Genomic DNA, 12063 nt, shown 5'->3' on the forward strand with positions numbered 1-12063 from the left:
CATTTGTTAAAATTCCAAAGACTTTTCAGTTGCCTGGGCCAGCTATGGAAAATCTTATGTAAGAGTACTGTGAGGAGAACTTGTGCCTTAAAAAAAAATTTGTGCAGGCTGAGGAGTAGGAGAATAAGAGTTTCTCTTCGTGTCTCTCCACAAAGAGACTTTAGAGGAAAGAGCATGAACTAGATTTGTGACCTTGCAGAAAGCCTCCTGGTCCGGTTTCTTCATGGGTATAATGTCTCTTCTGTTCAACTTACTGGGTTATTGTTAGGATGAAACCATAGGATATGTACCTTTGTAACCCTCTCTATAATAGGAATTGGCTAGTGTTTTTCTTTTCTTTTCTTTTCTTTTTTTTTTTAGATTTTATTTATTTATTTGACAGAGAAACAGCCAGCGAGAGAGGGAACACAAGCAGGGGGAGTAGGAGAGGAAGAAGCAGGCTCCCAGCAGAGCATGGAGCCCGATGTGGGGCTCGATCCCAGGACCCTGGGTTTATGACCTGAGCCGAAGGCAGACACTTAACAACTGAGTCACCCAGGCGCCCCTGGCTAGTGTTTTTCTATAAAGGGTTGGGTAGTGAAGATTTTGAGCTTTGAGAACCAGACGGGCTCCACTGCCATTACTCAGCTTCATGATTATAGCCAGAGACAGTACGAAGAAACACAGGGCATGTTCCAGTAAAACTTTATTGACAAAAACAAGGGGCAGTGTAGATTTGGTCTTCAGGTCATAGTTTGCTAATCCTTGACCTATAATAACGAAAGGTATAAAACATAAAATACCAAATATTTGCTTACTACTCCAAGTAAATACTGCCCCCCCCATTTTGGAATCAGCACGTGTGCTCAGTGTTTGCCCATCCTTGTAAGAAGGAAGCCTGAAGGGACCATCTCTTTTAAGAGAAAGGGTGCCTGGGTGGCTCAGTTGGTTAACCGTCTGCCTTCGGCTCAGGTCATAAACCCAGGGTCCTGGGATCGAGCCCCACATCCGGCTCTCTGCTCTGCAGGGAGCCTGCTTCTCCCTCTCTCTCTGCTGCTCCCCCTGCTAGTGCTCTCTCTCTCTCTCTCTCTCTGTCTCTCTCTCTCTCTGTCAAATGAATAAAAAATCTTTAAAACAAAATAAGAGAAAGTCACCTTCAGTAGGTTTTAGTCCAGTCTTCCCAAATTTTTACAAATTCTGCAGGGAGAATTTCATTCCATTCAGCTTATATTTATTAATGGCTTCATTTAGGTCATCTAGTCTCACGTGAGCCTCCAGCCTTTTCTCTAAGGTAGTTTTTCCTTAGGACAGTCACTTTCCATGGAGCCTTGATGTTAATTGTGGAAGAGGAGGGATGTCAGTATTAAAGTGGCTAAGGATGGTGAAAGAGCTGCCGCCCATTACCTTCCCTGGACAGTCCTGGAGTCTTTGGAAGAATTGACAAAGAGGTACAGTGGCTATCTTAGTGATTAATCAGTTAATGTTTCAAGATATATGGTCAGTTCTATGGAAACTGGTGGAGAATCCTGTTTAAAAAGTCTCACTGATATATTCTGGAATTAGGAATACCTCACAGTCTTCAGGTATCCAAGGACAAAATCACAGTAGCTTAATGGAAGAACTCATCCCAGAGAGATTACGGTGTATCAGTTCGTAGAATTTAAGAAGATAAAGGTTATTAATCCTGATACCCTGACAACACTGGTATTTCCGGCTTTATAGTTAGTTCTCTAAGTTTTAATATTTATATTGTATCTGATGAGTCAGAAATCCAAAACCACATCCATTTTACATAAACATTAAATCCAGAGCAGCTAAAAAATGTATCTGGTACAGAATTTGCCTTCCTATATTTTCTTTGGGTAATGAGTTTGATGGTAAGCAGTCGTTTCAAAGTCTGCCTTTGACTTCCTCTGCTTCCTCTCAGATTTCTTAAGGCCTTAGAGTTCCCCCATCTCTTAGACATTGCATGCTGAATCTGTGGGCTTTTTTGTAATAGCATATTATAGCATATGTTGCATAATACATAACCCAACAAGTTGGCAAATAATATATTTATTCATGTTTTCCTGTATTCCCACCGCTTATCCAGGGCAATGGCCCTCTCTAATAGGCAGTTTCTAAGATGGCAGCCAGTGATCCCTGCCTGTTAGTTTCACTCTTATGCAGTAATCCTCTTCCCTTGAGTGTCGGCAAGACCGAGTCACAAAAGGGATGGAATGTTACTTCTGAGATTAGGTTACAAAAGATTGTGACTTCTGTCTTGAGTGTGCTTTCTCGCTTTCTGACTGATGACTCTGCTGGAAACCAGCTGCCATGTTATGAGCTGTCCTGGGGTGGGCCTGCATGGTGAAGAACTGAGGGCTCATCTAACAACCTGGAAGAATATATAGTCACTTATTATATTAATATGTTGCCAGAATACCTGGGGTGCCTGGTGGCACAGTCGGTTAAGCGTCCAACTTTTGGTTTCACCCCCGGTCGTGATCTCAGGGTCTTGAGATCGAGGCCCGCATTGGGCTCCATGCTCAGCTCAGAATCTGCTTGGGACTCTCTCTCCCTTTCCCTCTGCACCTCCTCGCGTGTGAGCGTGTGCTCTCTCTCTTGCACGCTCTCTCTTTTTGCTGTCTGTCTCAAATAAATAAATCTTTTAAAAATATGTTGCCAGAATACCTATTTTGTTTGAATTAATCAAAAATGCTTATGTTGGGATGCCCAGGTGGTTCAGTCAGTTAAGCATCTGCCTTCGGCTCAGGTCATGATCTCAGGGTCCTGGGATGGAGTCCCTCAGTGGGGAGCCTGCTTCTCCCTCTCCCTGCGCTGCCTCCTCTGCCTGCCACTCCCCCTGCCTGTGCGCTCTCTCTCTCTCTCTGACATAAATAAACAAAAACTTTTTTAAAAAAGTTTTTCCCTCCACAGAGAACGTAATTAACCATCTTGGGTATGACACATGTAGACACGTGATACAGAAGTTGAGAGGTAATATATGCTACCCACGAACAAAGATGGAACCCAGGAAATGTAAGAACCCTTGGAGTAGTTGTGGCTGCATCCATCCCCCGTGTGCAGATGGGAGTGTTAGAGGTGGCTTGCCTTAATGTCAGGATTGAGGAGGGCACAGCCCTTTCTCTGTCTTCTGTCTAGAAAGTGGCAGTGGCTTAGACCCTGATCATAGCACAGCTGTTACTTTCATGTCCAACTGTGGCGCAACCACATTTCCATCCATTTACGTGGATTAGAACTGTCTCTGACACAGTAGCCTATGCTGTGAGAACAGAAGGCTGGTGAGAAGGGAATACCCAGAGGATCAAGGAGCCACCAGGGCAAGGCCTGTGTTCTTTGCCTTTATCCCCAAGAAGATAAAAGCTTAGCTGGTACCACAGCCTTTGGCCCAGACCCAGAGTGTGGAACCCATTCCACAGGTGCCCCTTGTGCATATTTGCTAGACCGTGAAGGCTCTTTCTTCTCCTACCTCTGGAACGTGGCTGTAGCTTGTACCGCCTATTGCCGTCATTGTCGGTGGTGACTAACATTTGGTGAGCGCTACTTCTTCCTGGAAACTGCTGGCACACTAACCCTTCAACCCACTCGTTCATTAAAGTGAGGGAAAATAAGCAGGGGCTTGACATCCAGAGATGAGAGCCCAGAAATGAGTCCAGAATTTCCAGTTCTGAAGCCAATGCTAGCTCCCAGTCTACACTTCCTGCATTTAATACTTAGGCATTCTCTTTTCCCTCCCCTGCCTGTCCTTTGCTCCCAAGAGTGTGCCAGCCCATGTACACACCCACACCCTGTTCACTCTCCAGGGTAAATGATTTCCAGATCCTGTGGTTAGTGCATGTCACCAAATAGTATATTAATCAGTCTGAATTGGTTTATGCATCCAGGTTCAGAAACCATGTAAGTAGAGCTTAAGATCGTTAAACATCCAGATTAGAAATAGTATGTGAACCATAAATGTATGGTGTACACTTCTTAGATATTGTTGCTGACATGAGCCTTTGTAAGACTGAGGTCTTCAGGAAGAATTGTGGTGGTGGAAAATGCTATTTCAGTGCTGTGAGGCCATTGTAATTGGAAATACCTGAAAAGTTGGTGGTTCTTATCCTCAGTGGAAGAGGTGTAAACTCATCAGAATCTGCGAATCTTTAAAAAGCCAACGAACAGGGGCAACTGGGTGGCTCAGTTGCTTAGGCGTCTGACTGTTGATTCCCCTCAGGTCATGATCTCAGGGTCATGAGATCAAACCCTGTGTTGGGCTCCATGCTGGGCGTGAAGCCTGCTAAAGATTCTCTCTCCTTCTCTTTCCCTGGGTCCCACTCACGTGCTCTCACTCTTAAAAAAATAAAGTAAGATAAAAAGCTAATAAACACATTTTTCACCTCTCTTTTCTCCACAAAGACATGTGAGAATGGAGTTGGGTGGTGGCACTGGATGGGTATGTTAGCCAGGGGGGTTGGGGGGTAGCTTCCCAGGTGATTCTACTTTTCAACCCTCCTTGAGCAACACTGACGTGGGGCTAATCATCTTCGTTCTTGTCTGTCACAGAACATTGATTCGACATTAAGATATTTAGAATATTCCTATCTTCTCATGACTTCCTGTGTATTGAAAAATAGCGCTCACATCAAATTCCGCTGAGGTTGCTATCTATCCCATTGGCTTTGATTAAATTACAAGCTTGTAACTTGTGATGAGCCCTGGGTGATGTACGGAAGTGTTGAATCACTACATTGTACGCCTGAAACAAATATTACCCGGTATGTTAAGCAACTGGAATTTAAATAAAAACTTAAAAAAAATTTTTCTTTAATTTTATAAATTAAAAGTTAGTCACAGGCTTGTAGAATAGGATGCCGTGAAGGCTATTTGCAAACTGCAGTTGTAGTCCCACTGGGGGCCTTGGGGGGCCCTGACTTGTTGTCTGCTGGGTCAGTAACTCAGAACCATAGGTCTTTGGTAGAGTTTATCCTTGATAAAACTTAGTTTCGTGTTGGAAACTGCTTGTTTTTCGAGGTCAACATTTTGTTGCTACTTTTTCCGCCCAGATGCAGTATAGACCCATTTGGAGAATAAGATTTTGCTGGTTGTTCACCGTATCCAGAACAGAGTTCTGTAGTTAAGTGTACAATACTTTTGTATACCACAATGATGGCTCTTTTTAAACATTAGGGTAATTTTGAAAAATTGCAATAAAGTCATTGTAATTCATAGAACATGCTGTAATGCAGAGATACGTGTAAAATACAATCTGTGTACCTGATTGCAGGTAACAGAGTTAAATGTGCCAGCAATTTCAAACACAGTTTGATATTTCCTACAATAAAATATAATGCAAAAAAATTAAATATCCAATATCAATGGATTCTAAATGGTTTTGATATTTCTTTTTGTCCTTTCCCATGAAGAGTAATTTATTTCCCTTTTTAAAGTGTGGGCAGAATGATTACTAGCGCACTGTAATGTAATTGTGTTGCATTGATAAAATAAAAATTGTCCTTTATCTGTGTCCTGATAATGTTCAATTTACAGGCTGGCTTCTCTGCCACCTCTTCAGTGCTTTGAGTATTCCAGTTCTCCTCCCTTCCTGCTCTGAGAGCGCACAGAACTGTTTGAAATCCACTGGTACAATTGTCAAATCAATTATTCATTCTCTGCAATTATGCTCGCACAAAGAACATTTTGCTGGTCTGAATGATGATTAAATTAACAGCTATTCCAGCTGCCTGATAACATCTAATAGAATATTCATAAGCCCAAAATGGAATGAATTATCTCCATTAACTTCATCATGCTCACTTAATTACATGCTTGTTATTGTATTTACACCTTGTTAGATACCGCTGAAGCTGATCCAGTGGCTGGCCGGGAATTGGAAGCGTCTGTCATGGGGCAGTTGGAGCGCGTTTTGTAGGAAATGCTATTTATTTTAAATGCTCCACCTGCTGGGAGCCGAGGTTAGTCAGCAGCACTGAGATGAATTGGGAAACGGGGTGTAAAAAGAAATAATGTGCTTCTGACAGGCTCCGTGGCTTTTAAGTTGCTCTCATTCAGCCACTTCACAAAAAATTATTTTATTCCATCTCTCAGTGATGATGACATGATTGCTTTTGGGTAATCATTTACCATTCTGATTTTATTTTTTGAAGTAAATTGTCTGAAGTAATAGGTTCTTGGAATTACAGCGTGCCTTGCTTTTTTTCTTAGAACTTTATTTAAGCTTGTCTTCCAGCATTTAACCCGAGTCCCCTCTTTCGTTTGATCTTCTAACTTTATTTATACAACAGTGCTTAATGATCCTGCACAATGTGTTTTTTTCCCCTCTCTGCACCCCCCCAAAAAAATTCTGTCCAGTGTGGTTGACAGTACTTTTTATAACCTCAGCAAGGGGGCTGCATGGGCAATTTTCTTCCGACATGACAAATACAAACACCCCAAACCCAACCCTGATAGAATCACTTCATCCAGTTGAAAGGAAATTTTTGATCTCTTTCAAGGTGACTCTCTCCACTGAAACATGGTGAGGGGCGCGACTCTCCCCTTCTGTTTTTCTGCTGTGGAAGTGGCATTCTTTACATCTCTCGCCCTGTCTCCTCCCTTCTCCCATCACCCCCTGCTCTTTCCCACACTTGCACTGACCAGCCCTTCCTGGTGGGGGGGCCCTGCAGCACCACCACCAGGCTGCAGCAAGCCTGTGTTAATTGAACCTGAACCAGACCAGTAGTGGAGAGAATTATAATCACGCTTCTAAATACTTGTCACATCAGCCTAGTAGAGTACTTGAGCTAAACCATGGATATTTTATTCTGTTTGAAGGCTGTATTTTGGTATCAACAAAAAAGAGAAAAAGAAAACTGGAGATAATTATTTATAAGTAGGAATGGAGCTGGATAGTGGACCAACAGACTCTTCAGCCCTTAGAAATCTGGTAGCGTCTACCATGTGATTTCACGGGCGAGACTTGGACCTCGAGGCGTTGTTCAGTCAGTAAATGCCTTGTACACAGAGTGTGCCTGGCGCTGTGCCTTGTGAATTTGTTTCTAAAGAACTGACTGGAAGATGATGGTTTTTATTTCTTATTTTGAGAAGTGTTTATATACTTGTTAGTTGATCGGGGGCCCGAATGCGTTTGTCTTTGAAACATAGATCTCTCTTAAGATCTTTCAACTACTCTGCGTTGCCCAGACCCGGTGATTGATGGATACTCAGGACAGAGCCGGCCAGGCCAGAGGCTCCAGCACTTCTCTATAGTTTGGGTGGCTTTAAATCATAAAGTGGCTTTCTTTCAGAATTCCTAAAGCTTCTGGCATTCCACCCCTTGAGGCAAAGCTCACGTTGCATTGAGAGAGGGAGGCTATGGATTAGAAACGGTGGGAAAGCAGAGAACTGTATGGTGGGAAGCCATGCAATTAAAAAACTGACTGAAATTATTACCTGATTTCATAATTGACAGAATATTTAATTCAGATATAGTAAATTGACACACCTCTACACAGAGACAATTATGACTGACTGTATAACACCTGACAGAATCAATTATAACTGACTGTTGTTTGATACCTTTGCACGGAAATAAATGAAACAGACATTCAGAACAGAGACGGCTGCTGCCTGTGTGCCTAAGCCTGCCTTAATTAAAATAAAATAACCAGTAGGCGATGTTAAAATGTCTTTGCCTCGTGGTTTCTAGTTGAGTGTGTTTCCTTAAGTCCAAAAGGGGTTTTTACAAAGAGTACAGCTGAAAAAGATTTTTGGTTTACTGATAGGGAAATAAAATCTCTGAAGTATAGATGCTTTCCTTCGATGGAAAACGCTCCATTTTATCAAACAGTTCTAACGTTTGATTGGATCCGTTAACTTCTAAAGAAAATATTTAAGACAGGTTCAACCTGCAGGTGATGGTCTAGTTCATCCCATATAGCAAACACTGTAACTTGCCTGATTGTGAGGTTTTTTATTCCAATCAGTAGAAACCACCTTTTAAATTAGCGGTTCATTTTCGTGCCTGGTAAAATACTGTCAATAATTAATGTCTAGGCTACCTTGGTTTTCACTGCTTTCGTAAGGGTTGGGGACAGGATATTTTTGATAATTAATATATAACTCTAAGGAGTCAGCATGTAGAAAGCACCAGTAAGCTGTAGATATGTGTTCCTCAGAGGTTATTCCCAGGAAAAGTAGATTCGCTTCGCTGGGGTATTAAAATGAGTGATTTCAGTGATAGTTCTGGCCACTGGAATATATTTGGCTGGTGCACTTGTATGTAGAAAAAGCATTGCCTTCCCCAGTTGATGAAGTTTGGATTCTTCGTGCTGGTTGTTGAGACAGCAACAGCCCCAGTCCCTGGCATCTCTGTGGACCGGGGTGGGCTGGTCTTCCCTGCCCCTTGCCGATGGCCTCTTGGAGTCTCTTTAACAGTTGTTGTCATCCAGTGCCTGACCTGCAGTGCCTGTGCCAGTGGCCTCTTTACCAATTCCCAAAACCAGAGCAGGGAGAAGGAATCAGGTGTTCCTGGCCACATTAACTGGTTTCCACCCTTTAACGCTGGTATTTTCCGTTCAGTTCTATGGTGGTGGGTGTAGCAGTAAAAGGAAACAGGAGAGCAGTTTCATGCGAAGCCTAACGTAGGGGGTCTACGTGCCTGAAGGGGGCTGACAAAAAACACAAAGAAGGGGTAGGGCCCCCCCCCCTGCTTCCCCCTCTGCCGCGCCTGTGCCAGCTCGTGTGGTTCTGTTTCCTAGAAGACCTTCCATATGTTATTGATTAAATTCTCATTGGGGAAGCAAGTGGGAGCTTTTATCTGCATGTCTAACTGGCGTGGAATGGTGCTTGGCTGTATTGACTGGCTATGGGATATGCTGGCGGTCACACTTGTCTTTTACGAAGAAGAGCACCGAGTGACGCTGGTTGTCATTCTAACTCTGCTGTGTGGCAGCGTAAATAGTCCCCTTTCTAACCAACCTGGTGGGAAAAGTCAATATCCCATCAGCAGAGGAGGTAAACACATCAGGAGCGATGCCCTCTCCCTTCCTCCCCTGCTCCTTATTCTGCAGCTCTTGAAATGTGCGCCCCAGTCGCCCCAGTCAGCACCTGCGCTTGTGTCATTCACATGCCCGGGCGCCGCCGCAGCTCTGGCCTGCCGGGAGCGCCGCCCCTGCTCAGCCCCTGCTCGGGGGGCCATTGTTGTGGATTCCCAGACTCCCATAATTAGAACTTTCAAAGTGTCTTTCTATAGCCGGCTACCAATGCCTCCCTCCCTCTCCCTTTCCCTCCTCGCCTCTCTTTTTCCACCTCCCTTGGGCACTTAAATCCTCTCCACAAAACTTTTTGTTGTTGTTTCTTGAAAGGCAATTGCCGTAATTTAGAAAAGGTCGTGGAGAACAAATGCGAATGTGTAGCTAAGGAGCAAAGATCTTGAGACTCAGCTTTAGTTTGCCCGGTGTTTTGTAGACTTCGGTGTTGCTCTGTTGTTTCACTGGGGTTTTCCTTTTTGGTTGATGTGCACTCCTTCCGTGTTTGCTTCCCGATGCTTTCCTATTCCAGGGCGTGGGGCAGCCTGGCTTGGCACAGGCCGGCGTCTGGCGGCTTGCGCACCTCATTCTGGGAGCTGGCACGCAGGGTAGGGTGAGGGCGGTGCACGAGTGAGCCTGTCTTCCCAAGTGTGGACTCAGGGTTCTGGATACCTGGGCTTGCATTTCTTCATCCCAGATTTCCAGCTGTGTGACCTCTGGTGAGTGACTTGACCTCCCACCTTCCTCAGCCAGCAAATGGGGATTTAAAAAAAAAAAAAAGTCGGCCTCTCCAAACACCTCACGGGGTTCCTGAGCAGCTTTGAACCAAAACTGTGTCATCTTAAGCATCAGGGGCAAGGTCGCTTTATTTTTCAAAAGATCAGACCTCGGTGTCTCGGCCCTACTGCTCCTTTAAACGAGCCAGTTTAGAGGTAGCAGCCTCTGGGAAGGGAAGGGAAGGATCTCCTCTCTGGCTGGTAGTGCCCTTCTCAAAATGGGAAGGCCAGAGACGAGTGGGTAGAAGCGGCAGGAGACAGAGGAAGGGCTGCTGCATACCCAGAGTTCACAGGCATACAGTGTGGACAAAGAAGAAGAAATCGTACCAATGGACAGGTGCTCTCCAGACAGCCTACCCCTCACCTCTGTCAACAGGGGCGTTTTGTGTAGCCGAGGGACACAGACCAAAGGGCCTGAAAGCCAACTAGGCCCAGCTGCTCCAGACTTTGCTCTGGGAGGCTCTGGCTTCCTTTGAGGCAAAGTCTTTCCTGCCACATCCATCCTTTGCATGCAGTTGCACGCACATGCTTGACAGCGCGGCGAGAGCAGTTGCTGCAGGTGGGGCTCACCTTGGCTGCTGCACCTGCAGCTCGCATCCGTAGAGCGGGGCCCTGCCCTGCCTGTCCCCCGGGCCGCTGTGTCAGGGAGGTGGGGAGAAGCGGCGAGCAGGGCAAAGGAAGACAGGCTCCCACAGAGGAATCTAGGGGTCTCACCCGCCCCCTCCATCCCGGCATGGGACTGGCCCTGGGTGTAGACCAGCCACGGGACCGTGAGGACATCTAAGACACGGAACTGCGAACAGAATCCACACCCTCTTCTCTAGTGCTTGACCAATAAATACTCAATGGCCTTTAAGGACGCTATCTCTGAGACTTGTAAACCTTTTATTTTTATTTCTTTTTAGATAAGTGGAAGAAGTTTTTTACCCCCAAAGTTCGTCAGGACTACCAAAAACTCAAGAACACGGCAGAGCAGTTCTTGTCCCGAAGTGGCTACTCGGAAGTGAACCTCAGCAAACTCTTCGCTGACTGTGCCGTGAGGCCCTGAGGGAACCCCAGAAGTGGGCAGTGGGGGGGAGGGGGCATGAAGCAAGAAGACCGGCTTCCTGGCAACTTCACCACCTCCACGGGGCCCTGCCTGCTTCTCGGGCATCACGTTTCCTTTAGGACTGCATCTCAGGGCATTACCGAAGGGGGACCGCAACAGTCACTCATCTCCCGAGCATCAGAGAACACGGGAAGAGCCTTCCTGTCACAGTATATCCCCCACTATTGAAACACGGCCTGGAGCCCTTTGCAAAGTGGCTGAAGAGCTGGCTGCTTCCTATTCGGGACTGGATTTCGAGGGGTGGGGTAGGTGAGGGATGAGAAATTAGAGAGTGGCTGGAATGCAGGGGACCCCAGGCTTTTGCCCCAGGGCCTTCAGCAGAGCTGCCCCCAGAGAGAGATTTATGAAGCCTGGTAGGAGTGCTAACATTTTGCCTTTTCACACACCAATTAAACCCAGTCTAAACCCAACTGTTGCCCGAGCCGCTGGTTCCAGGAGCGGCTGTCCTTTTCAGTCTTGTCTTTTATATAGGTAGCCGAGGGGGGACATAGAGGAGCCTTGCATCTACTAAACAGATTAAACAGAGCGTATTTGTTCATTGACTCGCTCCAGAGTTGCACGTGCACACACACACTGAGCAGGTGCTTTGCACTCACATGCCTTTTTTCCCCCCTTCAGTAGAAAGTCCAGGTAAGGTTTATATAGTAGGAAAACACATTTTAAAATAATTTGATATCCGATAACATTTCCTTTAAAATGTGTAGAGGTTGGGACAAGGATCATTGTGTTGTATTCAGAAGAAATTGGGAGGAGGTTTGGTTAATTAGCCCTGGTGCTGTTTTGGTTTTTTGTTTTGGCTTTTTCTGTTTTGCTTTTTTTTTTTTCCTTTTTCCATTTCTTCACAGTGGTGCCTCTTTGCCGGAAGCCAAATGCATTTCAGTATAGCAGTTTCAATATAGCAGTCTTTCCATTCTTACATTATTGGTAAGATTATACTAACAGAATATATTTCCCCTGTACACTGTGCTATATATTTTTTTTAAATGTCTACCTGTTTTTCTAAAAGAAAAATATGTTGTGCTTCTTCCCGCCTGCTTAAATAAAGTTCTCTGAAAGGAAAGTAGTCTCAGTGAATCTTTATCAGGGGCAAAATGTTGGCTAGAGGTGGCAGCCAGGAGTAAGGGATGACTGGAGGCCATCCCCTTCCCAAACCTCAGCCCGGTTCAAAATCAGCTCTGAGATGCCCAAG

General features: G+C 45.1%; 1 protein-coding gene across 2 annotated transcripts in view; it reads left to right on the top strand.

Annotated features, from left to right (window-relative positions):
- Nucleotides 1-11786, top strand: part of POLA1 (DNA polymerase alpha 1, catalytic subunit) — a 293771-nt gene extending 281985 nt beyond the window's left edge. For both annotated transcript variants that reach the window (XM_011234119.3, XM_034648774.1), the window contains exon 37: nt 10672-11786. In XM_011234119.3, coding sequence (XP_011232421.1) covers nt 10672-10814 — 143 coding nt within the window. In that variant the 3' untranslated portion in view covers nt 10815-11786. The remainder of the gene's footprint in view (nt 1-10671) is intronic.
- Nucleotides 11787-12063: the final 277 nt, after the last annotated feature.

This window comes from Ailuropoda melanoleuca, chromosome X (genome assembly GCF_002007445.2).
Source record: "Ailuropoda melanoleuca isolate Jingjing chromosome X, ASM200744v2, whole genome shotgun sequence".
NCBI classification, from domain to species: domain Eukaryota; kingdom Metazoa; phylum Chordata; class Mammalia; order Carnivora; family Ursidae; genus Ailuropoda; species Ailuropoda melanoleuca.